Source organism: Camponotus vicinus, unplaced genomic scaffold (genome assembly GCF_025532165.1).
Source record: "Camponotus vicinus isolate PSW18456_S1 unplaced genomic scaffold, iyCamVici1.0 SCAF_9, whole genome shotgun sequence".
In the NCBI taxonomy this organism is placed as follows: domain Eukaryota; kingdom Metazoa; phylum Arthropoda; class Insecta; order Hymenoptera; family Formicidae; genus Camponotus; species Camponotus vicinus.
In genome coordinates, this window is record NW_028141981.1 from 7,397,225 (window position 1) to 7,423,916 (window position 26,692).

Here is a 26,692-nt window from a genome sequence, read left to right on the forward strand (position 1 = left end):
TGTTTATGTTTTACATTATTCAATGCGTTCTATGTTGTGTAGTATGCGATAATGATTTCCTCATATGGACATCGCTTTCATAAACTGGATAATAAATGTATAAACTGAAGTATGTAATCAGGAAATTGAACATTGGAGGTAAACATCTGTACTTTAATAAATGGATGATGAAAATGATATTGCGTGTAGATATAATCGTAAAAGAAATTTAACGAATAAGATATTAAAACTCACCTTAAATAAGATTCCAATTCCGAGATTCATAAACGGCTTTGTAAAGTCTATTACGCTTTCCCTGGCATAATTAATCGTCATGGAAGCAACCGCCAGATCCGCTCTCTGAAAAAAGGTGTAGTCCAGGGAAGTTAAAGAAATTCAATTTTCTTGGCGAAGTTGAAACCCGTACAAAAATACGAACGCTTATAACATAAAGAGAAGCGGTAGAAATTAATATTGAACAAAGTATTGCTTTCGCTAAAAGGAAATATTAAGTCATTCATAGAATCCTTTCTCTTGAAGAAGCGGATGTGTAGAGATGAAGAAGTAGAAACAAATCTGACTTCTTCGGATAATGAAGATAATCAAGACACATTGTGACATATATGCACCAGGTAAATGCATTTTATAACTCGTACTGAAACGTGAACGAAAGCATCGCAAAATGACTGATAAATTCTCGTTCCATGTTCGCGCGGGAAAGTTTACCTTGCGAGATGGTAGATGCATTCTTTATGAACGGATGAGCGTCACGGGCTATGAAGCACTGTTCGCGTCATCCTCCGTTTTGAAATATCCGCCTACGGTTTCGTAGGTTTCCAGGTTAAGGCGTCATCTCTTTTCACAAGGAGCAGATTGCTTTGCATGTTTCATAAGCCGCTGATCTTCGGTATTCAGCGAATATGCCAGAAAGGGACGAGTCGCAAATTTTGCAAAGTGCATGCTTTTTTTGGCTGTTTCGTTTTTTGCGTTCCAAATTAATGTCAGTTACGCACGAGAATTTTTTTCTTTTTATATACCGCATATATGGATACGCATATAAACATATTTAGAATAAATTTCAGCTCTAAGATGATCAGCAGTTATAAATATGTATATCAACAGTGTTAGTTCAATGATATATATTATATATATATATATATATATATATATATATATATATATATATATATACACTATTCTTTTATATTAGCTTTCATGAAAATTAAAAATATATATAATATGTATAATATAATACATTAAGTTACTAACTTGTTGAAAATGCAACATTATATTCTATAAAATCTCGACAGATTTTTAATTATTAAATATATCAAGATATATATATTTTCATTACATATGTATCGTATGTACAAAATACGGGTTGCAGGTAATAAAATGTTGCATTTGCATAAAATATTGCTCAATATAAAAAGACAAACGGTTCATATATCACGAACAATATAGATTCGGTGATAAAATGTTAAGAGCTCCTTAGAATCCTATAAATATATATGCGATATGGTATATCGAGATTATCAATTTGATAAAAAATACCTGAATTTTTTATTGTACATAGATAGAAGTTTTATCACGGATAGAGAGACGCATGTCAGATCAGTTTAAGCATGTACATGTCAATCATACAACATATGTCAGTCATGCAACATATGTGTGATATAATCACGTATAAAGCGTACGAAAAAAAATTCCGGCAATAGTGAAACATTTAGATCATTGCCTGTATCCATTCGCTTTGCATCAATGATTAAAATATTATTGCAGATATCAATTTTTCAAATGGCCATTAACGGAGTCTCTTTTTTGAATTCAATATTGCATTGTATGCCTATGTACTAACGTACAAATTGTCAAAGTCGTCAGTATTTTCAATATTATAAAGCCTTATGTATATCTCTTTTTTTCGCATTCGATTCTGTGATATTTTTACGTAGCGATATTGAACTGCGCGCGATTTTATCGCGAATACAATCTGGCTTTTACACATGCGTATGTCCGTCGTTTGGCTGGTATATCGCGCTCCTGTGTTTTCATCGATGATTCAACGATTGAAACCAGAAATCCAATAAGAACTTATTCCTTTTTCAGAAGTTTCCTTTACCCGATGCATTAACGTTCAGCTGTAACATTTTCAATTTTTCGTTCGAGATGCGCACACGTATCTTCTCTCCTTCTCGCTAGTAACGACTGCGTGGAATACGATCGCGAGAAAACACAATGCGAATAGAGAGCTTCTCTCGTGATAACGAAAAGACAACATTTACCTTCTTCCGGATACGCGATCGTGAAAAGTTAGAGCTATAATAAAAACTTGAAAAAGAATTTTTGTGTTGTTAAAAAATATCGGGATTTTTATTTCAAATTTCCTTTTATTTTGATTATTTTGTTTGATCACTTATACAATTGTAATGTAAAGTTGACAATATTTTATAGGACAACATATTGCTTCGAATTGATATTTCAATTGCAAGTTTGCACCATTGACGTTTCCGCCTCATTATCTCAATGGGATGTTTTGTCAGTAGTTTTGCATGAGAGATCCCAAACTTTGAGTGAATTCGATTATATAAAATATTTCTACCGACATTTGAATATTCTCTTAAATCTCTAATAATTAAAAATGGAAGATACAACTGCTGAAATTTTAATACATCGTTCATTTAATGTCCTAAATGTCCCGTTTAATAATTGTAATTTTGCAATGATTAATCGTAGTTTCAATTTGTAGTAGATATTATGCGAACATCGCGTGCGCGTCTACTCGATCATGCAGACAATAATGGATCGGTGACGCAAATTAAATCCGAAAGATGCTCGGATGTGCATACATCAAACTTTGATTTTAATAACTGCACGATTTTACAATTCAAATAACGGGAGAGGGAGGTAACATCTGTGGTTTGATCTATGAATCGAAATATCGAGTATCCTCTCTGTTCTGTTATGGAAGAAACAGTTAATCTAGGTAATTCTTGTATCCGACTACAGGCGTAATGAAATTCCTAGCGGGATGGATTTATTGCGAAACGCCCGCGGAAATTTACTTTGCTTCACACATAAAATCGACCCTTTGGGTCGCATTTCCCCACTCTTTCTCCTCGATATGTTTCTCCTAATATACCGTTGTAATTCGCCCAACAACATTAACCCTTTGCGGAACAAATTAATTTCGACAATGAAGCCGATGTTATAAATATGCTATCTTCATTTTCAGTGTTGAGACAATCATCGATTTCTGTCATGTAAACTATTTTATCAAAATTTGGAAAATGTTATTTAATTATTCATTGTTTTCAATGTTTGGAGACACATGAAGGATTGCAATAAACTATTTAAATTCGACGTAGTAGTTGAATTAATCGCATATATCTTGATTAATTTTTATCTTATTTTTAATATAACATTTATCGAGTTTTTTTCCAATTCTCGTAATGTTGATGATATAGCAGCTGACTTTTGTCCTAATTTGGCGTATTAAATTATTTCTCGGCTATCTTATTTCATTTCTTGCTATATTGAATTATCTCGAATTGTCGCGGAAAAGGAAATAGGATTTACGTATTTGATATCTTACCTTCTCCATGAGCTCGCGCACGATACCATTCCACTCTTTCGTCTCAGGATCGTACGCCCCATACATGTGATCCGGCACCAATTTGATCGCGTATTGGAAGCCGACCTGACCGGCAATCCACTTGAGCAGATCGATGCAGAAGCCCTCGAACCTCGCGTTGCCAGTCAAATTCTTGTCTTCCTTTACCATGACGTAGGGTCTTTCCTGCGAAAGATTGGATCGTATTGATAGATTGTAGAATCGTGCTCATCGTGACAGAAGCAGCGGTGCAGGGGCAATCCTTAAAAGCCCTTATTTCCGCGCGAGAAAGCCGTATCAAAGGTGCGGAAAAAGCCGCCGTTCAATGCGAATATATGGCATTCTGATCTTGTCCCTCAAACATTTCTTTTTTCCGATGCCAACCATGAATTTTTCATTTCCCCGAGAATACACGATGACGTAAAAACTTCTCTTCAATAACTAAGATCCTTCCTTGATAGTTCGCGATTTCACGATATTCCTTTAATACGCTTAAAACGCCTTTAAATTTTTTCTTAAAAAATAATATAATGTCAAATTTTCGTATTATTTATTCATTTGCCATAATAAGATAAAAAGTTGAAATTTGTAGCACCTATTATTTAATATAAGCGATTTTTTGATCAATATTTAATGTGTAAATCCAAAAAAATTATCGGAATGATTTAACATGGTTTTACGATTTATAGATTACTAGGAATCATTTTGAAATATGCGCTCAAGCTGTTGCTATCTCGCTTAAATATGAATATCTCATCTCCTCGTGACATAACAAATTTACCCAAGCCCGTTTAGAGGAGCTTTCATATCACCGCGTAATCAATGTTCGTGCAGTACCCTGCTTAATGATTAATTTGAACGTGCATAGGGCCACAAACGCTAATTTGGGCACAAGGTGTCATTACCTCTCTCGTCATCACTACGAGCGTAATGTTGGTCGCTGTGGTCTCATAAAAGGCGTCCAGATCCGTAACATTAATGCCGGACCCGGATTTCCATTCGCCGACTTTAACGAGCTCCTCCTTCTTCAGTTTCAAAAGATCAAGCTTAAAATTGGTTCTCTTTCCTTCATTGAATTCGATATGTCCGGTTAATCCGTGTAAGCCTGCCTGCAACAGAAACACTCGCATAAGCCTAAATTGTTATTCTTTTATGCGCGTCATATATAATTAACATATAAAATAAAATTAAATTAAATTAATAACAATTAAAATAAAATAACAATATATTTTTCATTCGTATCATTTTATATTTTGCACATTATAAATATTTTAATTATTGATACGAATAAAATCTAAGCTTTCCTAGGTAAAGAGCATGGCACGATTAACTTTGCTTTCATGAAAATGCATGTAGCTTAGCTGTATAATTCTTCGAGGCTTTATATCTCTTTATTTAAATATAGGTAGGATGTGTTGAAAATTGCATTTTTATGTAAATAGTGGCCTTCCACATGATAACAATATCTCGAAGTAATGAAACATAACGTCGCGCAAAAATACCCCGTCCAAGCCGATATTGAATGAAACGCGAGAATCGGAAAAAAAAAATAAAATTCTCATATGATTTCTCGCAACATTGCGCTTATACTTGTTTAATGACGAATGCAGCCGGATTCGCCGTTCGTTAAATCACATGCGTCTGATGCCCGTTAAATTTATTTTTCCTCCGTGTCTAGTAACTCAGAGATACGCACACACGTGCGCACGATTCATTGCTGACGGCCTACATTTCCGGTCTGCATGCAACCGGCGAAATTTTTCGCATTAATTACCGTTTGCGGTCTACCGGTGGTCTCCGCATAGTTTATTTGATTTACATCTCTTTTTTAGTGTATATCCGTCGCTGAGCTTGGTGGAATATTCCATCCGAAATGGAGCTCCTTTCTAAACTCAACCATTTAATCTATGTTAGAATTCCAATATCCATAGGATAAATTCTATGTGAGGAATTATCCATAGGATAAATTCTATGTATGAGTATTCCCTCGCGTAAACATTCTTCAAACGAAATAATTTTGACTGTTTAATTATTTCGTTACTCAAAGGTTTTATTAATTAATGATCGAAGCTGTAATTAATGATTGAAGAATTAACATTACTCATGTGTTTTGTGATTTTATTCAACGAAATGTTTGTTTGGATTTTATCGTTCAGTAATACACGAGGAATTTTTTGAATATTTTGTGGCCGGGCTGACATACGGTTGTACAGTTATATTTTAAATACTCCTCTTATTTTATTCCACTTGAATTTGGATTCATTCGAGGATGATAATGATACGGAATGTGAGAACACGAATGGGTTTACTATACAAGATTTATATGATAATTTATATTGCATCTGCATTGAGAATTTGAATCAGTTCCGTTCATATATTGCTTAACTCACTGCAATAAAAATAAAGACAAATATGAAAAGAAATATTTTAATTGTCGCTTACAAATTTTTATATTTTTTTTATATAATACTTATAAAAATAAAAGATTATTGTTAAAAATAATATTTAAAAAAGAGCATATGTATGTTTTTTTATACACAAGTATAAAATATTATTATTAAAAATATTTTTTACTCTTTATCTCTTTTTTCTCCATGTCTCTAATTGTCTAAAACATATTAGTAGCGATTTGAAAAAATTATTTTGGCTTCGAAAAGTTGTTACACTGCTTGAAACTATATTTGGACCATAATAAAAAGTGCATTGCGGATCGGAGGTATGAATTTTTACGAATTTATGGATTGGTACCTGTTAACATGATTTAACGAAGGCCGACGTACAGAAGTGCGACGATTTTTGCTCGTCCATGCTACGTGCAGTTATTTCGATAACGTATATTTACAAAGCTCTATGAAGCGTATATCAAATTATCTCGCATAGCAATCGTCTTTTATAAATCCAGACAGCTGGCGAGAATTTCAGCAATGATTTCAGCGAACCTGAATTTCTTTTCAGCGGCGTTATTGCGATCGCGCCGGCCACATGGATCGATAAATCTTCATCATGTGGATCGATAAATCTCCACCATATCTCGTCAACATCGACGTCAACGACCGTCAGTACTCGCGCCAGTCAAAAATATGCCAATGCACGTGAAACAAATGGTAGTAAAGCGTACCGGAAGTGACCGGTCGGTGGTGCATCGTATCGCATGTATTTACGATAGTCGACACTCGCCTGACGTATACGCACGTTAATTGCGTCTATGTGTGACACGATATATAACGCGTATAACATCGCTACGCTTGCGTTTTATGCAATAAAATACGCAGCTCGGAATATTTTGCAGAAACATGTTGCTGTAGGGATTTAGTTTCAAAAAAAAAGAGGAAAGAAGATCAAAATTGCGTGTGGCATTTATAAAGGATTAATGCGAAGTATATTAATTTGTTTATTGTAAGATTCCTTTTAGTTTTGTTAGATCGTAAAATATTATTTAGTTGTTTTTAGAAACTGATATATAGAGAAAGAGAAAAAAAGCGAAAATGAATCTACTTTTCAATGAGAGAAAATATATTAAAATTGTATATAAAATATAATTTTGAAATTCAATTGAAAAGTAGTAAATCATATGTTATCATAAATTTTGATATATTTTTAATATAATGTATATATATATTAATCCTTTGCAAATATGAAACATTTACTGGTTGGAACAATGTTTGGTACAATATTTTTAATATTTAACAATATCAATTTATATTAATTTGCATTAAACAATGTGTGTTATTTTATATTTATATAAAATAGTTAAGTATAAACTTTTAAATCCGTTAATACAAGGTCCTTTACAATAATTCCACTTTTCTAGAGAACGATATTATTTGTAAAAGCAAAAAATAAGAAATTTTTCATAAAGAATCAATCCCTATATTATAAATTGAGATTTTTCATTATCGCCTTTATTTAAAAATAGTTGTTTGCTTTGTTATTTCAAATTGAAATTTATGGCACAGCTATTATATTTTCATGTAAGTTGCGTATGTTGTGTTATTCAATTTATGTTATATATTTATTCGGACCTACACATATATATTGCTCGGATTGGTTTATATACCCGCAACTTCGCCTTTTCGCATCTATATATACAATAATAGTAAATTATATTCCCGTTTGCGGCTAAAACAGATACCAATTTGCAAGCATTCTAGAGCGTAATAGAAACACCGCTGCGCTGTTTGTAAATTTACTTATCTAAAGATTGTAACGAAAGCATATTATAAGACATTGTTGCTATCGCTATTATGAGGTAAGGAAAGCTATATTCAATTTTATTATATGTAATATTAAACATACCATGAAATACCATGAACTTAATTATTAATCAAAACTGTCGCATTGTTTCATCAATAAAATTGAATCGATAAGTTATTCAGATATAGTAAGTTATACAGATCAGTAGAATAAGTGTCTTTTTCTCAAAAGAATAAACTTTACATAATTTATAAGCTTTAATCCATATTCAATATTTTCATTATTTTAAAATAAAATTTGCGTAGAATTAAATAAATCTAAAGAGAAATAAAGTTATAATAAATTAAAAAAACATGTCAAATTAAAATATACAGTTTATATATTGATTTTTACGTATTAATTAATTAAATTTTATATAATTTATAAGTCTTTATTAATTCGATATTTTCAAATTGAAACTCGCGTAGAATTAAATAAATCTCAAGAGAAATAAAATTATAGTAAGTTAAAAAATATGTTAAATTAAAATATATATTTCATATAATTTTTATATTAATTAATTATATCAAACAATTCAAATTGTATTCAATAATATATACATAAATCGATAATTTTAAAAATAATATAAAACTAATATAAATATAATACTAATATAATATAAAAATAATAATATAAAATTTTATATGATATTATTACATTACAAACAGAATAAAATATTATTATTTAATGTATTTAACAATTTTACAAAATATAATTTATTTCAGGTGGAAATACTATATGTGGAATAAAGAGAATTTATTTGAAACGACTTCTATTTCTACTATTATTTGAAACGAATTCTATTAAAAGTGATGTAATATTCATGTACATGTGTAGCGTCATTTTTACAAGCTTTTACATATTTATAAGATTTTATATATTTTACATATTTTATAATGACTGATTAATTATTTCATATTTTGAACTGGTTAGTTATTTCTTATTCACGCGCATTTGCCTCTCTGTGTATATTTACGCGTATATATCCTTCACCTTTTACCTGAATAGGCAAAAGCCGCAAAAACCGCCTATACTTGGCGCGGTGCATTAATCTTGCCGTTTTTGCAATGGGTTTTAGCTTTCAGCGCTCAGCTCGGATTGCTTAAGCGGTGTAAGATTTGCGGTTTCCAAGCATAAACTGTAGAGCTTATAAAAATTATAATCCAATTAATAATATATACATACATACACACACACATACACATACACATACACACACACACACACACACACACACACAGTATACGCATATTATCATAAATGCATGACAACATATACATATATCAGTGTTTTTAAACTTTTTACATGGTTTTTAAACTTTTACTTTTTACATTTCGTGGCATAATAATTTTTCCCATCGATTAAATGGCATTTGCGATATTTAATAAAATATTCGGTAATTATTCGCATTAACTTCGCCAATGATCTTGACCTTTACATATGTTGTAGGTGTGGGGATGCTGATTAATTTTTCTCTTTGTTTTATTTGGCAATCTCTTATTATTTTTGAGATATTAACAAAAAAGATTTAGTGATTAAAACGTAATTTTTTAACACCATATACATTTAATCCGTTAATGTAAATAATTACTAAGTTCTTTTTTGAATATAAACTTATCGAAATAAAAAAATTCTAATTTTTTATACATAAAATATCTATTATAATAATATATTATCATATGAAGCAGTTTATAAAATATTACTATCTGTATAAAAGTATTAATTAATACTAGAACAGCGATTCAGCGACTTTCGGCCTGTTATTTTTCTCGCCTATAACTTCTTTGGGGGGTTAGAGAGGTATTATAAGAATCTCGAATTGAGATTATAAAATTTTACTTGGTTAACCAAGATAAATCCGTGCCTCGCGCACAAATATCAGTTTCACAGAAAAATTATTTTTCTGTGAAACTGTCGCACGATCACCCGCGTTTGGCTCTTATCGCATTTAATATTTTAATATTTGTATATTTACAATTAGAGCCTTACTATCTTCTTAATTATTAATACTAGAACATTTTATTATAGATGTTTTAAGTATATTAAAATACAATCCAGAATATTTTAAATACATATATGTTACACTAATGTAATTTATGTTATACTAATATAATTTAAAAATTTAAATAATTTAGATAATTTAGATAATTTAGAATGTGAGAGAGAGAGAGAGAGAGAGAGAGGGAGGGAGGGAGGGAGGGAGGGAGGGAGAGGGAGAGAGAATCGTTATTGAGAAAATGAAAAAAGGTCAAGCAATATATAATATAATCTGAATATAAATTTTATATATATATATATATATATATATATATATATATATATATATATATATATAAATGATGTATATAATATAGTCTGAATATAAATGATAAATAATTTATAAATTACTTACCGCATATTGTTGCTCCATACGCTGCCCAGTGCTTTTTCATACTTGCTTTTCTTCTCCTTTGTCATTTCTTCGTTGCACTCACATTCACTCCCGAAAACAAGATTAATTAAGGTTAGTTATATACGCAACGATCGTGAGACACTTTACACGGCACTCCCGATCGCGTAATAATTACAATTAAAAGTATTAATTATAATTATCATAGCGAATTATGCTTCAATACTAGTCGCGATTGCGTTTTATTGTTAGAAAATTTGACGATATACGAAGTATTTCGAACCTTACTTCTCGAATGTTACCGTGCGAATGATATCAAGGCTGTGACATATAAACACAGCGCGTCGTACGCCGCCAAGGCCGAACGTGTTATTGTTCATTCATTGCTGAAATATTTAACGTACTTTAACATATACACGGAATATTAAAGTGTATATGAGTGTTTTATATTATATAGATTAATTAAATAATATTTATTAAAGTATTGATGTATAACTTTTCATTATATTAATTCCATTTATGATTCGATTGTTTTACTGTGCGTTTTGAGAATCTAAATTATATTTAAATAATTATTACTTTAATGATATTTATAGAATTAAATATAATTCAACCGCAAAGCTTTATCTCGTTCTATTTTTCAATTATTTAAATATAATTTAGATTCTCAAAACGCACAATAAAACAATCGAATCATAAATCGAAGTAATTAACATAATGAAAAGCTTCGTGATACATCAATTCTTTAACAAATATTATTTAATTAATCTATATAATATAAAACACTCATATACACTTTAATATTCCGTGTATATGTTAAAGTACGTTAAATATTTCAGCAATGAATGAACAATAACACGTTCGGCCTTGGCGGTGTACGACGCGCTGTGTTTATATGTCAGCCTTGATATCATTCGCACGGTAACATTCGAGAAGTAAGGTTCGAAATACTTCGTATATCGTCAAATTTTCTAACAATAAAACGCAATCGCGACTAGTATTGAAGCATAATTCGCTATGATAATTATAATTAATACTTTTAATTGTAATTATTACGCGATCGGGAGTGCCGTGTAAAGTGTCTCACGATCGTTGCGTATATAACTAACCTTAATTAATCTTGTTTTCGGGAGTGAATGTGAGTGCAACAAAGAAATGACAAAGGAGAAGAAAAGCAAGTATGAAAAAGCACTGGGCAGCGTATGGAGCAACAATATGCGGTAAGTAATTTATAAATTATTTATCATTTATATTTATCATTTATATTTAGACTGTATTATATACATCATTTATATATATATATCATTTATATTCAGATCATATTATATATTATTTGACCTTTTTTCATTTTCTCAAAAACGATTCTCTCTACCTCTCCCTCTCCCTCCCTCCCTCTGTCTCTCTCTCTCTCTCTCATTCTAAATTTTTAAATTATATTAGTATAACATAAATTACATTAGTGTAACATATATGTATATACAATATTCTGGATTTTATTTTAATATACTTAAAATATCTATAATAAAATATTCTCGTATTAATTAATACTTTTATATGGATAGTAATATTTTATAAACTGCTTCACAATAATATATTATTATAATAGATATTTTATGCATAAAAAAAGTAGAATTTTTTTTATTTTCATAAGTTTATATTAAAAAAAGAATTTGGTAATTATTTACATTAACGGACACCTCACCGATAACGGACATCTTAACCTTTACAGAGGTAAGGATGTTGATTAATTTTGATTTTTATTTCTGTGTTTTATTTGGCGATCTGTTATAGTTTTTGAGATATTTAATGAAAAATGTGATAAATGTTTACTTTAGGTTACACAGCTCGAAAAATTTTTATTTTTACATATGTTATAGAGGATACATTCCTGAGTAAAACACCGTTTGAATTTTACGGCGATCTCTCTTCGTTCCTGAGATATGCGATTTTGAAATTTTATGCTTACTTGTATCATCTTTTCGTTACATTCTAAATATGTTTATATTTTTCTGTTTACATTTACCGAGGTTATCTTTCTGAATAACTTTCAAAAGATTTTAGCCGTTTGTTATTTATTAAATAGTTATTAACAAAAAAAGTTTCATGAATAGATTATAATTTTACCACATCATGCATGTTTAAGAAGAAATATAGGTAATTATGCATAAAAAGGGCCCAACATTTTAAATTTATATAGAATTTAATACAATTTAATACAATTAAAAAATATTACAAATGTATGTGTACACACACACACGCGCGCGCGGGGGGGGGCTGCAGGAGGGGCCTTCGGCCCCCCTCCCGCAAACACCCCGCCGGTAGGCAAGGTCGCTTTACAATTTACAGCATATATCCATTGTGATTGAACTCTTAGCAATGCGTTCCCTACCGGCGGGGTGGTTGCGGGAGGGGGGACCGAAAGCCCCTCTTGCACCCCCCGCGCGCGCGCGTGTGTGTGTGTACACATACATTTGTAATATTTTTTAATTGTATTAAATTGTATTAAATTCTATATAAATTTAAAATGTTGGGCCCTTTTTATGCATAATTACCTATATTTCTTCTTAAACATGCATGATGTGGTAAAATTATAATCTATTCATGAAACTTTTTTTGTTAATAACTATTTAATAAATAACAAACGGCTAAACTTTTTTTGTTAATAACTATTTAATAAATAACAAACGGCTAAAATCTTTTGAAAGTTATTCAGAAAGATAACCTCGGTAAATGTAAACAGAAAAATATAAACATATTTAGAATGTAACGAAAAGATGATACAAGTAAGCATAAAATGTCAAAATCGCATATCTCAGGAACGAAGAGAGACCGCCGCAAAATTCAAACGGTGTTTTACTCAGGAATGTATCCTCTATAACATATGCAAAAATAAAAATTTTTCGAGCTGTGTAACCTAAAGTAAACATTTATCACATTTTTCATTAAATATCTCAAAAACTATAACAGATCGCCAAATAAAACACAGAATTAAAAATCAAAATTAATTAACATCCTTACCTCTGTAAAGGTTAAGATGTCCGTTATCGGTGAGGTGTCCGTTAATGTAAATAATTACCAAATTCTTTTTTTAATATAAACTTATGAAAATAAAAAAAATTCTACTTTTTTTATGCATAAAATATCTATTATAATAATATATTATTGTGAAGCAGTTTATAAAATATTACTATCCATATAAAAGTATTAATTAATACGAGAATATTTTATTATAGATATTTTAAGTATATTAAAATAAAATCCAGAATATTGTATATACATATATGTTACACTAATGTAATTTATGTTATACTAATATAATTTAAAAATTTAGAATGAGAGAGAGAGAGAGAGACAGAGGGAGGGAGGGAGAGGGAGAGGTAGAGAGAATCGTTTTTGAGAAAATGAAAAAAGGTCAAATAATATATAATATGATCTGAATATAAATGATATATATATATAAATGATGTATATAATACAGTCTAAATATAAATGATAAATATAAATGATAAATAATTTATAAATTACTTACCGCATATTGTTGCTCCATACGCTGCCCAGTGCTTTTTCATACTTGCTTTTCTTCTCCTTTGTCATTTCTTTGTTGCACTCACATTCACTCCCGAAAACAAGATTAATTAAGGTTAGTTATATACGCAACGATCGTGAGACACTTTACACGGCACTCCCGATCGCGTAATAATTACAATTAAAAGTATTAATTATAATTATCATAGCGAATTATGCTTCAATACTAGTCGCGATTGCGTTTTATTGTTAGAAAATTTGACGATATACGAAGTATTTCGAACCTTACTTCTCGAATGTTACCGTGCGAATGATATCAAGGCTGACATATAAACACAGCGCGTCGTACACCGCCAAGGCCGAACGTGTTATTGTTCATTCATTGCTGAAATATTTAACGTACTTTAACATATACACGGAATATTAAAGTGTATATGAGTGTTTTATATTATATAGATTAATTAAATAATATTTGTTAAAGAATTGATGTATCACGAAGCTTTTCATTATGTTAATTACTTCGATTTATGATTCGATTGTTTTATTGTGCGTTTTGAGAATCTAAATTATATTTAAATAATTGAAAAATAGAACGAGATAAAGCTTTGCGGTTGAATTATATTTAATTCTATAAATATCATTAAAGTAATAATTATTTAAATATAATTTAGATTCTCAAAACGCACAGTAAAACAATCGAATCATAAATGGAATTAATATAATGAAAAGTTATACATCAATACTTTAATAAATATTATTTAATTAATCTATATAATATAAAACACTCATATACACTTTAATATTCCGTGTATATGTTAAAGTACGTTAAATATTTCAGCAATGAATGAACAATAACACGTTCGGCCTTGGCGGCGTACGACGCGCTGTGTTTATATGTCACAGCCTTGATATCATTCGCACGGTAACATTCGAGAAGTAAGGTTCGAAATACTTCGTATATCGTCAAATTTTCTAACAATAAAACGCAATCGCGACTAGTATTGAAGCATAATTCGCTATGATAATTATAATTGATACTTTTAATTGTAATTATTACGCGATCGGGAGTGCCGTGTAAAGTGTCTCACGATCGTTGCGTATATAACTAATCTTAATTAATCTTGTTTTCGGGAGTGAATGTGAGTGCAACAAAGAAATGACAAAGGAGAAGAAAAGCAAGTATGAAAAAGCACTGGGCAGCGTATGGAGCAACAATATGCGGTAAGTAATTTATAAATTATTTATCATTTATATTTATCATTTATATTTAGACTGTATTATATACATCATTTATATATATATCATTTATATTCAGATCATATTATATATTATTTGACCTTTTTTCATTTTCTCAAAAACGATTCTCTCTACCTCTCCCTCTCCCTCCCTCCCTCTGTCTCTCTCTCTCTCTCTCATTCTAAATTTTTAAATTATATTAGTATAACATAAATTACATTAGTGTAACATATATGTATATACAATATTCTGGATTTTATTTTAATATACTTAAAATATCTATAATAAAATATTCTCGTATTAATTAATACTTTTATATGGATAGTAATATTTTATAAACTGCTTCACAATAATATATTATTATAATAGATATTTTATGCATAAAAAAAGTAGAATTTTTTTTATTTTCATAAGTTTATATTAAAAAAAGAATTTGGTAATTATTTACATTAACGGACACCTCACCGATAACGGACATCTTAACCTTTACAGAGGTAAGGATGTTGATTAATTTTGATTTTTAATTCTGTGTTTTATTTGGCGATCTGTTATAGTTTTTGAGATATTTAATGAAAAATGTGATAAATGTTTACTTTAGGTTACACAGCTCGAAAAATTTTTATTTTTGCATATGTTATAGAGGATACATTCCTGAGTAAAACACCGTTTGAATTTTGCGGCGGTCTCTCTTCGTTCCTGAGATATGCGATTTTGACACTTTATGCTTACTTGTATCATCTTTTCGTTACATTCTAAATATGTTTATATTTTTCTGTTTACATTTACCGAGGTTATCTTTCTGAATAACTTTCAAAAGATTTTAGCCGTTTGTTATTTATTAAATAGTTATTAACAAAAAAAGTTTCATGAATAGATTATAATTTTACCACATCATGCATGTTTAAGAAGAAATATAGGTAATTATGCATAAAAAGGGCCCAACATTTTAAATTTATATAGAATTTAATACAATTTAATACAATTAAAAAATATTACAAATGTATGTGTACACACACACACGCGCGCGCGCGGGGGGTGCAAGGGGGGCTTTCGGTCCCCCCTCCCGCAACCACCCTGCCGGTAGGGAACGCATTGCTAAGAGTTCAATCACAATGGATATATGCTGTAAATTGTAAAGCGACCTTGCCTACCGGCGGGGTGGTTGCGGGAGGGGGGCCGAAGGCCCCTCTTGCAGCCCCCCTCCGCGCGCGCGCGCGCGCGCGTGTGTGTACACATACATTTGTGATATTTTTTAATTGTATTAAATTGTATTAAATTCTATATAAATTTAAATTGTTGGGTCCTTTTTATGCATAATTACCTATATTTCTTCTTAAACATGCATGATGTGGTAAAATTATAATCTATTCATGAAACTTTTTTTGTTAATAACTATTTAATAAATAACAAACGGCTAAAACCTTTTGAAAGTTATTCAGAAAGATGACCTCGGTAAATGTAAACAGAAAAATATAAACATATTTAGAATGTAACGAAAAGATGATACAAGTATAAAATTTCGAAATCGCATATCTCAGAAACGAAAAGAGACCGCCGCAAAATTCAAACGGTGTATTACTTAGGAATGTATCCTCTACAACATATGTGAAAATAAAAATTTTTCGAGCTATGTAACCTAAAGTAAACATTTACCAAAAATGTTTAGTGATTAAAAGTAATTTTCTGACACCATATACGGCGAGGTATCCGGTAATGTAAATAATTACCAATTATTCTAGCAAGAAGTTGATATTTTAAATGATGTTTAAATATTTATTAATTAATTTACTTAATTTATTCATAGGCCTATATTATTTATTTATTATATGTATATCCTAGTATAGTTCCTGCAATTGAAATAATTAAATAAATACATATATTATATATAGAAATTTCACTACACACTTTGAGAATCATTCATATGTATATATTGTGCAAAAAAAGAGTTGCTAAACAGAGTAAAGAATTTATACCAACGATATAGTTAGCTCTTTTGTTACAAAAATATTATTAATTTTATAGCGATTGTCAGTAGCTTCTTGTTTAATTTAAATGCTAGGATAGTAATACGGATTTAAAATATTAAGTTGGTCATTATTCATGTAAAATTAATCAAGATGAATCACATATGATATCGATAATTTACTAGATATTTATTTATATCATAATGATTTAGGAGAGATGACATGACAAGAACATGATTATTCTATTAATAAAATACAGTCACGTCGAAACTGCCAATTTGTCGTCTCGCGGAATCTAACCGCGTACGCGGAATGTAACCCCGATATTTAACTCGCACACGATATTACATGTATATGTATATTTCTTCTTTTGTGGTGTGTTATTTATTTCGGATTTAACATGAAAGAAACGTCAATAAAATCGATAGATACTGGGTGCAGTGACGTTTCGAAAAGTATCACGAGACGAGAAAGAGCGTTGATATTTACGAACGAGTGGATGCTACGTGAAAGGAATGGAGCGAGCAGACTTATCGGGAACTTTTATAATTTCTGTGGCAAACTTTTCTCGTTCTTTTTCTCTCTTTCTCTCTTTCTCTCTCTCTTTCTTTTTCTTCATTCGAGGCTACAGACATTTTTCTATTGCCCGATAACGTTCCGCGATTTAAACGGGATGCAGCGCGTTCGGATAATAAAAAGATTGTCCCGCGAGACAAAACGACGTCCGAGAACGCGACGGCTCTTATGTACCACATATTACATCTCCGTCGTATAGCGGTGATCAACGACAATATACTGTTAAAATGAAAAGTCTTGTGACGAGCAAGTTTCAAAAAATTGTCACGACTCACCATCTTCTCTCTCTTCCACCTCTTTTTCTTCACGACATCTTCGATTATTCCAGCGAGTCGACCCAAACTTTTCTATGCGCTCTCAATTTTCTTCGCGAAAAAAGGAAAACTTTATAATACCACGTGGTAGGGAACGTTCCAAGAATAATGCGCAGGAAGTTATCATTGTAAACTTATCAGTTTCTGTGAGAGCTACAACGTGTATGTATCTACGTAGTTATATTTCCGCTTGTCGACATTTGTAAATTCTTTTTCACGTTAAAATTCCCAATGCTGAGTTTAATATATCGCGTTTGAGATGCTTTTTGCGAGAGATAATGTTTTATTAGAAAAGAAAGAAAAATATTAAAAATAATCTATTTTAATTTTATTTTAATTTTATTAAATAGCTTATTTTTGGCTTAATGGTGAAATCTAAATTAAGCATTTAAAATTAAAAATTGCTTATGGAATCTTTCCGAAACAGAATATAAGAAAATAAAGAAATTATTTATCCAGCAGGTCTAAAGGAAATTATGAAAATCGAAATTTATTAATGATTGCTGAAAATTAGTTATATGAAGTGTTTTCTTTAATATATCTTTAAAATAAAATTAATTGCACATTTATGTATTTAAAGAGTAGTAGTAAATGTAGAGAGAATATGATTTTTTTATTCATATAATATACAGGAGTTCTATTTTATTTTAACAAATATGGAAATCATAAGGTTTCAGAAACAAATGTTTCAGATAAAAGTTATAGGATTTTGATGAAAATATCGATTAGGTAACGATAGAAGAAGAGTGATTCCTCCTTCCTCACAAACCGTCAATTAAAACAACAGTTAATAAAAGAGTCGCACATGAGCTGACGATTCGGATTGACATGTGACATCGTAAAGCGAAGAGAATATTGCATTATTTGTATCGGCTAAATTAAATGTTGCTAGTTAAATCATTTTTAAATATATTGCCTTTCATTGACGCGCGGTAATATATATATTATACAAGTCGCGTCCTCCATCTGGCAACTCTGTCCTTGATCACCTCTCTCTTACTTTTTTCTTTTTTCCTTTTACTTCTCAAAGTACTTCAAGCAAAGAACTTGTCAGATAAGGACTAAAAAGTGTAAATAGCAAATATTTTTCTTTCGGATTCCTCTGTACGTACAACATACAAACATTGTGTAAATAAAAAAAACAATTGTTAGCTACATTTATTAACTACGTATTATTCACTTTCGAAATATAAATAATTGTAATTGATTTTACTTTAAAGATATATCACGAGAATACAAGGCTTATAAGAAAACACTTTATATAACTATTTCAACAATTAATAATAAATTTTGATTTTCCATCGGATATAATGGATAAATAATTGTTATTTTCTGTTTCTAAAAGATTTCAACAATTTCCAATGATTAATTTAGATTCTGCCGTTGAATAAAAAATGGCCTATTTTTAACATATTTCGTTGATAGCGATGATAAATATGAATAAAATTGACATTGATTTAATTAATATCTCTGCGTGATGAAATTGAATGCTGTCTGGTAATAATCGCTAATGAAAATGCTTTCGGAGTTTATTGCATCTACTCGTCAAAATGTCATTGCGTGGTGTGTACTCAGCACTCTAGTTAATATTGTTTACATGAAACATATTATTACATAGGTAGATATTGTGGTGCAAGTATTTAGTAATAATTCCTTAATATAGCAAATTATTATATTGATCTTATTAATTACACAAATTCCATGCAACGAAAAATTTTTTAATAACAAGTTGGTATCATAGTTTTTAATATAATTGAAACCTTAACATCTCTAAGGGAAAGATTTTCATATTGAGTTTTATATGATACTATTTCTCTTCTGGAGAATAATCCAACATTATATGTTAGAGAAGATCATTTACATTGATACAATTTGTTACAATTGCTATACTTTTTGTTAACTTTTTTTTTAATCAATGTGAAATAAAAAGGGAAAAAATCGGTATTTTAATTTCTCTGTATTTAAGCTTAGTATATAATCTCTAGCTATTTTTTTTCCAAAATATATTACAAAAAGTAGCTTTAAATTGTCCTTGTTGCACTCTTTCCCTTTTCAATCAAAACGCACAAAATATTTCTTTTAACTTGGCACAAAAAATCCTTAGATTTAAAAAAAATCTCGTGTTATAAAATTGCAGTTTAAAAAATTAGGCAAATAAAATAAAACGTTTTAATAGAACACTAGATAGTAAATCCCGAAAAATTCGGAATATTCTCGGTTTATAGGCAACGACGGTACGTAAATTTAAGCACCGTTTAATTCGTCATCGTCGTGATGACTAATAGGGAGGTCCAATTTCAGTTGCACTCGGGTAATAAAGCTACTGGGATCTATTCATGAACGGCACGTACAAGCGAGTTTACGTACGTGTCTCTCGTATGACGATGCGGTCGTGCATTCGAGATGGTCGCCGCGCGACAGAAAGCGCGACAGCTAAAGGAGGAGAAGACCTTCCCTACCACCCCTTTCCCCCCGTTCGCGAAAGGAGGGTAGCTCTCGACGCTGTAGCTATTTGCTAAATACGTTGTTCAATTATTCATGTGTCAACGTTGCTTTCCTTCCGTTGCTACCCATACGGCTGCGGCTTATCGTCGAACGACTACCAATCTGTGCGAAGCAAGGAAGATCGCGCTTGACTCGCTCGCCAAGATGATCACGGTTTTTTACCGTTTTTTCCTCGACACTCTCAGAATTTTAACTTGACCATGATGTCAGATATGGAGTCTCGCCGCATGTTTTGCCCCATGTTGTCATTTCATTTAGAATAATATATATACATATTATAATAGACAAATTTTTGTCATTTAGATACACATACGAAACAAAAGATTTTTAATTTTGTAAACTTAACAAAATTGTGAAAAAGTATTTTGAAAAAGATAAGTTAATAATCCCTATATCAAACTATTCTAAAGTTCTTATGTTTACTCGAATAATTTAAAAGTGATTGGAGGAATGAAATTCTTGAAGAACAGAATTATGATATTAAAATACTTTATAGTATCGCGTTTTTTAATGAATTACGTATAAATGTTATAGGACAGTAATATTTTATAAAAGAATATTAATAAATCAAACTAATAAATTACAATTAATGAATATTAAATTATATACATATATAAATATTAATATATATTCTTTATCTATCTTTCTGAGAATTGTTTGTTTTTTTATTCTATTTTAATATTCTTTTAAATTGCGTGTTCTTAATGAAAATTATCATAGGATAAAATGATTTATTCTACTATTTTTTCTATATTTTGAGGGAGATAAATATCTCTTCCCTGTGTAAGATAACATTGAATGTTTGAAAACAGTAAGATATATTTTCGTTTAATTATTTTAGGCAACCGTGCAATAAATTTACTTGATTTAGTTGATTTAATAAAATTCTCTCTGATAAAATTCTGATAAAATAAAGTTTTTCTTTGATAGTGTATATTTTAGTGTTACAATTATATCAATATTTTTAATAAAAAATCTCAATTTTTTTACAGAAAATATTTACTAGTAGCATTTTTTTATATTGAAATTGGATATTGAATTCGATATTATATTTTCTGAATTTATCTTTCGAAAAACGCTTCAAAACTGTATTCATATATATTGCTAAATTTTGCTTTATTCACAGATTAATGACATTAAAAATATATTATAAATTTTCAGCACATTTCTTAAAGAAAATTTTTGTACATATAAAATTCTAATATATTTTATTTCTTTTTCTTTTATATAATATACGAATAGCCTCTTTGGTAAGAAAGAGAAATATTTTGACCATCAAACAAATATGAAATATAAAAATTATTTGTTAAAAATAAAAATAAAAATATTATAATATATAAAGAGAGAGAGAGGAGAGAGAGAGAGAGAGAGAGAGAGAGAGAGAGAGAGAGAGAGAGAAGAGAGAGATATAAAGATATAATATAAAATTTTTTCTTTTTTTTCAGAAATAAAATTTACATATAAATGTATTTAAATTTTAGGATCTTTTCTCTCTGCCCCTCTATCTCTCTCATACACATACACACACAAATTTACCCTAATACAGCTTCTCATGTTTATTTAAAGAGGAGAAGCTGACATGTTATGCCGAAATATACATAATCGCATTGAGAACTCGCATTATTGCCAATTTGCACTATTTCGCCCAACAGCTCGCTTAAAAATTCACAGAACGTACGTACGGCATTAATGTAGTTGTAGAGTGATAAACCATCGTCCCAAGGTTCCTCCTTCTCGCAGGACAGATTTGCTGGCCTTAAATCATGACTGCGGTCCAGAGCTGCCAAACCGTGCGCGAAAACCTGCACGCTATCATACACCAAAGCTGGTTCTGCCTGAAACATACGTTTCCTTTTGACAAGAGTTCGTACTTTGTGCATTCGCGTGCAAGGCTTTAGCTTCAGAAGAATTATTATGTTGACAAAGTTTTGGCTACTGCAAGGTGCAAATATAGGTCGAGTTTGATTACGATTAAATTTTAACGAGACTCATTTTCAATTCTGTTCGCAGTTTAACGGGTCTCTTGAATATAATTATTATTCATACTTGTTACCGCCTGTGCAGCAAGAGTTTCTTGTGTGTTTCAATTTACCGTCAAAAATCTTTTTTAAAATGCAATATTAAACGTATTATATTGAATATTGATTTTACTTACAAAGCTTCAATTATATGAATTTGTTTTTGAAAATTTAAAATTATAAGTTGATACATTTTTAACTTTATAATCTCTTTGAAGTTATGGTATCTCTCTTTTTCTTTCTTTTATAAATATTCGAATTTAAAACTTGATAAGATTTTAAAATAATTTTAGAGAAAATAAGAGAGAGAGAGAGAAAGAAGAGTTAGAAAAGATTATTAATTTAAACTTTAAATTTTATTGATTTTTTGTATTAATATTTTGGAAAATTCTTATAAATTAAAAGAGTCCATTTAGCGTTTTCAGCAGATGGCGACCATCTTCGAAGTCCTTGCGAGAAAGCCGTGCTTGGTGTGCTCAATTGATCCGAGTTAATGACATTGCGGCACTGGCCGCGGGCGAAACTCACTTAATTACTGAAGGGCTGACAAAGCTCGAACTAGACACACAGACTCTGCTGACCGGTTCGGTCCAACCAACTTTTCAGCCCCTCTGCTTTTAGTCTCTCGTCTACATTTGCTCGTAGCTTTTACCATCATTCGAATACGAAGCAATGCCATTTTGTAGCGTGAAATTCACTGTATGATGAAATTGAAAAATATATGAAATATTGTGATAACAAATAATGTTACGTATGTAACGTTGATTGTATTGTATTTTTTATCTTGTGTGTAACAAATTTTATAATGGAAAATTTTTTGATTTTCGATTTCTTTAATATTTTTTCGTCATTAAAATGTGAATTGAAAGATATGGAATTTGGTATCACAAATTTTTGATAAGTTAGTACTATCTTAAAATTTAGAAAAGGACTAGAAGAAAAGTTTTCATTGATGAAAAAACTTTTTGAAATATTTTATACGTATAAGGTTTATGTGAATGTCGCGTTATAACTTTTTTTATAAAACAATTTTCTATCTATTCTACTACGCACACATGCTTGAAGGCAATCGTGTCCTTAGAATTAGACTTGTCGTGTGACGTTCAATACGGTCCGCAAAGTTCACAGAGTGAATTTTATCTCTAAAATTTTAGTCTCTGCAGCGCTACGTTTGTTATCAGGTAAAGGAAAAAAGAATTTAATCTCTTTTGTTGCATAGAATATAAAATTGAAATTTTCACCAACCTGAATGACTCCGGTTTTATTCAAGATGGCATGACCAATAGCTGGTTGAAAACGTTCCATCTGCTTGAGTACTTCGGCAACCTTGGGTTCCTCGAGATCCACCAAGCGAAAGGCCGTCATGTTCACGCTGTTATATTTGAAGTCTTCTAGATCGAACGTTTCTATATCCTATAAAAAAAATTAACAGAAAAAAGATTCCTTTATATTTCATTTCAGATCCAGTTTGTATTTGCAATTTACCTAATTTTGTAATATTTCATAGTTTGATTTTTTCATGCTTAAATCAATTGTTATTTCATTATATTGTTAACAATATGATATCAAGTTTTAATGTTCGATATTCAGTTTAGATCATTTTTTTGGCAAATAGAATTATAGATTTAGCTATGAACAGTTTTAAAAATAAGAAATTTGACTCCCTCAAGGATATGCTAGCCAAGGATATTTAAGAAAATGTAACCAGACTAAATTCTTTTTTCTCATTCGTGAAATAGCTGCAGGAAGATGGTTAAATTGAAGGAAAATGTAATGGTGTCAGCAATTACGTGGTCGTCATTGTGATTGCGATCGTTATAGCGTAACCAATGCCAGTCGCCTCCTTTGGTCCTCGATTGCAGAAACTCGAGAGCGAATATGATTTATAATTATATGGTGATGCATCGTGCGCCCGCGACGTAGATCGTTAAAGTAAATAACGCGGCTTTTCCGCCGCGTGGTCGTTCACCGACAACTGCGCAGCTGCATAGCAAAGTTGGTCGTGAAATAGGTAAAACCACGCGCGCATTCCTAGCGATTTCTTCTTTCGCTGCCACTTTTATATGTATATTGCTCTCTTCTCTCAAAGTTCGTTTTAAATCCCTTGTCTACCTTTTCAAATCGTGATGTAACCGCGCTGGGAGAAAGTTGCGTAACGTTCTTTGTGGAAATGATTTATTCAGAACGCTTGAATGTTTTTTCTAGACGAATCGTCTAGTGGGGTCTTTTTTTAAGACATTACATGCGGAGATTCTTTTAACTTAAAATCAACATTAAAATGTAAGAATACATACATGAAGAATACTACAGAGAATTATTTTACTTAGACTAATCGTTTGCTAACTATAATCTTGGATCATTATTAGCGTTAAATTGATCACGCATTTATAGGAAATTTTTATTACATAATTTGTTTAAAATTCAACAATAAATCAAAGTATTTGTTTTTAATAGTTTATTAAATTTTTAATAATATAAAACTATTTTAATAATAATATAAGGTATTAATAATAATATAAGATATTATATAATATGCTTTCTCTAATTCTATAAATAATTCTATTGTTTCTAGCTGTCACATTGTTCCGCGTATGTATCATGTCTGCGTTGTTATTTAATTAACTGGAATATAATACAGTCAATATTTGGTCGACGCTATACACGCGTGCACGATATGGATCTCCATACTACTCCATACAATTACAACAGCTTGTTAGCTTGTTGATCTAAATATATTAGAATAGTATCAGAACAATAGTATCAGAAATATCACATTGTTAATTCAAATTATTTTTCTCACTTTCTGAAATTATAAATGAATTAATAGAATTAAATTCGTTGGAGATTATTTCAAGATGCGCCACAACCCGAGGCATTAATATCTGCCGTCAATTAATCAGAACATATTTACAAGAACGAGCGCATGCAGCGATTCGATTCCAGGCGAGTTTGCCGCCGCAAAATTCGAGGGAGATACATTCGAGGGAGAAATATGCGTTGTGCGCTCTCGTGTACGATTATGCATGTACAGCACGCATATGTATGTATCCACTACGCAAGAACGCATAATTGAATACGTCTCTGTCCAACCTGTCAACCGTACATACGGCTTGTAGAGGTATAGCGTGTTTGCGCGTCCTAACTTTGGCTACGCTAGAGTCATGAGGTTTGTATGCGTCGTTAGGTTCACTAAAACGGAAATTTCGGATTGGGACGGCAGATTGGAATTCGAGTCGCGCGACTCAAAAGACGCATATATTATCAAAGAAGACTAGTGTGCCGGACGAGAGCAGAGACACGAGCAAACTTTCTGGACATGTATATAGGGGTAGACTCTCGATACACTCCAAGATTTCTAATTTCTCTATCAATGTTCGTTCTCTAAGATCTCAATGTGAGTTATATACATAATAAGCCGCATATAGTGTACAAAGAGAGGAAAAGTCAAAGGGAGTGGGGGTTATATCGGCTATGTAGATGATGAATAGTATATTGAACGTAGAATATAGTTTCGTCAGGAACTTGTATTCATTTGGAAGGGAGGCACCCTCTCTTATTTATTAAACGATCGCGTGCTCGATGAATGCTGAATGAAATGTATCTTTGTTCATGTTCGCCACTATGATCTATTCATGCTTAATAAATTGTTAATGACCATACATAATACGCTTAATTAGAGAAATATTATATCCAGTAAATACTCCAAATTCATTAATATTTAACGTCCATTACAATATACAATAATTAGATTTCTAAATATTAACTAGATTGAATTTCGAACCGAGAATTAGATTCATCTATCGATTCACTAAATATATTAACGGTCTCATATATATTTTATATTCCTATTATAAATCAGAATTTCAACGAATAAACAATGAAGTCTTTACATTGTGTCACAAGAAATAGAATAATCTTAATACTCATAGTTAAAAGTTAAATTATTACAAGCTAAAAATATTACAAGCTTAATCTGCACATTTTTAATATTTGAAAGTCTCAAATACTTTTCTTTCGCCTTTAATTAGAGCTAAATATGAAGATGTATGTACTTACGAAGGTTGTGAACATGTAGTGGTATCTGTAGTCGTTCATTTGTAGCTGCAATATCTATAACACAGAAAAAGGAGATTACATATCAAAGATATCTTACGATCTTACTCTCGAATGAAAAAGAAAAAGAGAAAGGAAATCAATATGTTCCATGTATTATGCAATACCATTAAAATGACTTTTTCTAACGTATTTTACTGCGAGTGTCCATGTCCATATGTCAATATATATACAATTTTATGTTGGTTTTCATTTCAGAAATAGATATGTACACGTGGTTTTGTGCGGAT

At 30.6% G+C, this 26,692-nt stretch overlaps 1 protein-coding gene across 4 annotated transcripts in view; it reads right to left on the minus strand.

Moving 5' to 3' along the window:
- LOC145976753 (glutamate receptor ionotropic, kainate 2) overlaps positions 1–26,692 on the minus strand; it is a 149,047-nt gene that overhangs the window by 20,820 nt on the left and 101,535 nt on the right. For all 4 annotated transcript variants that reach the window (XM_083108108.1, XM_083108111.1, XM_083108110.1 and 1 more), the window contains exons 6-11: positions 26,406–26,459; positions 23,595–23,762; positions 22,014–22,166; positions 4,495–4,698; positions 3,572–3,775; positions 235–339 (exon numbers count right to left, since the gene is read on the minus strand). In XM_083108108.1, coding sequence (XP_082964234.1) covers positions 235–339; positions 3,572–3,775; positions 4,495–4,698; positions 22,014–22,166; positions 23,595–23,762; positions 26,406–26,459 — 888 coding nt within the window. The remainder of the gene's footprint in view (positions 1–234; positions 340–3,571; positions 3,776–4,494; positions 4,699–22,013; positions 22,167–23,594; positions 23,763–26,405; positions 26,460–26,692) is intronic.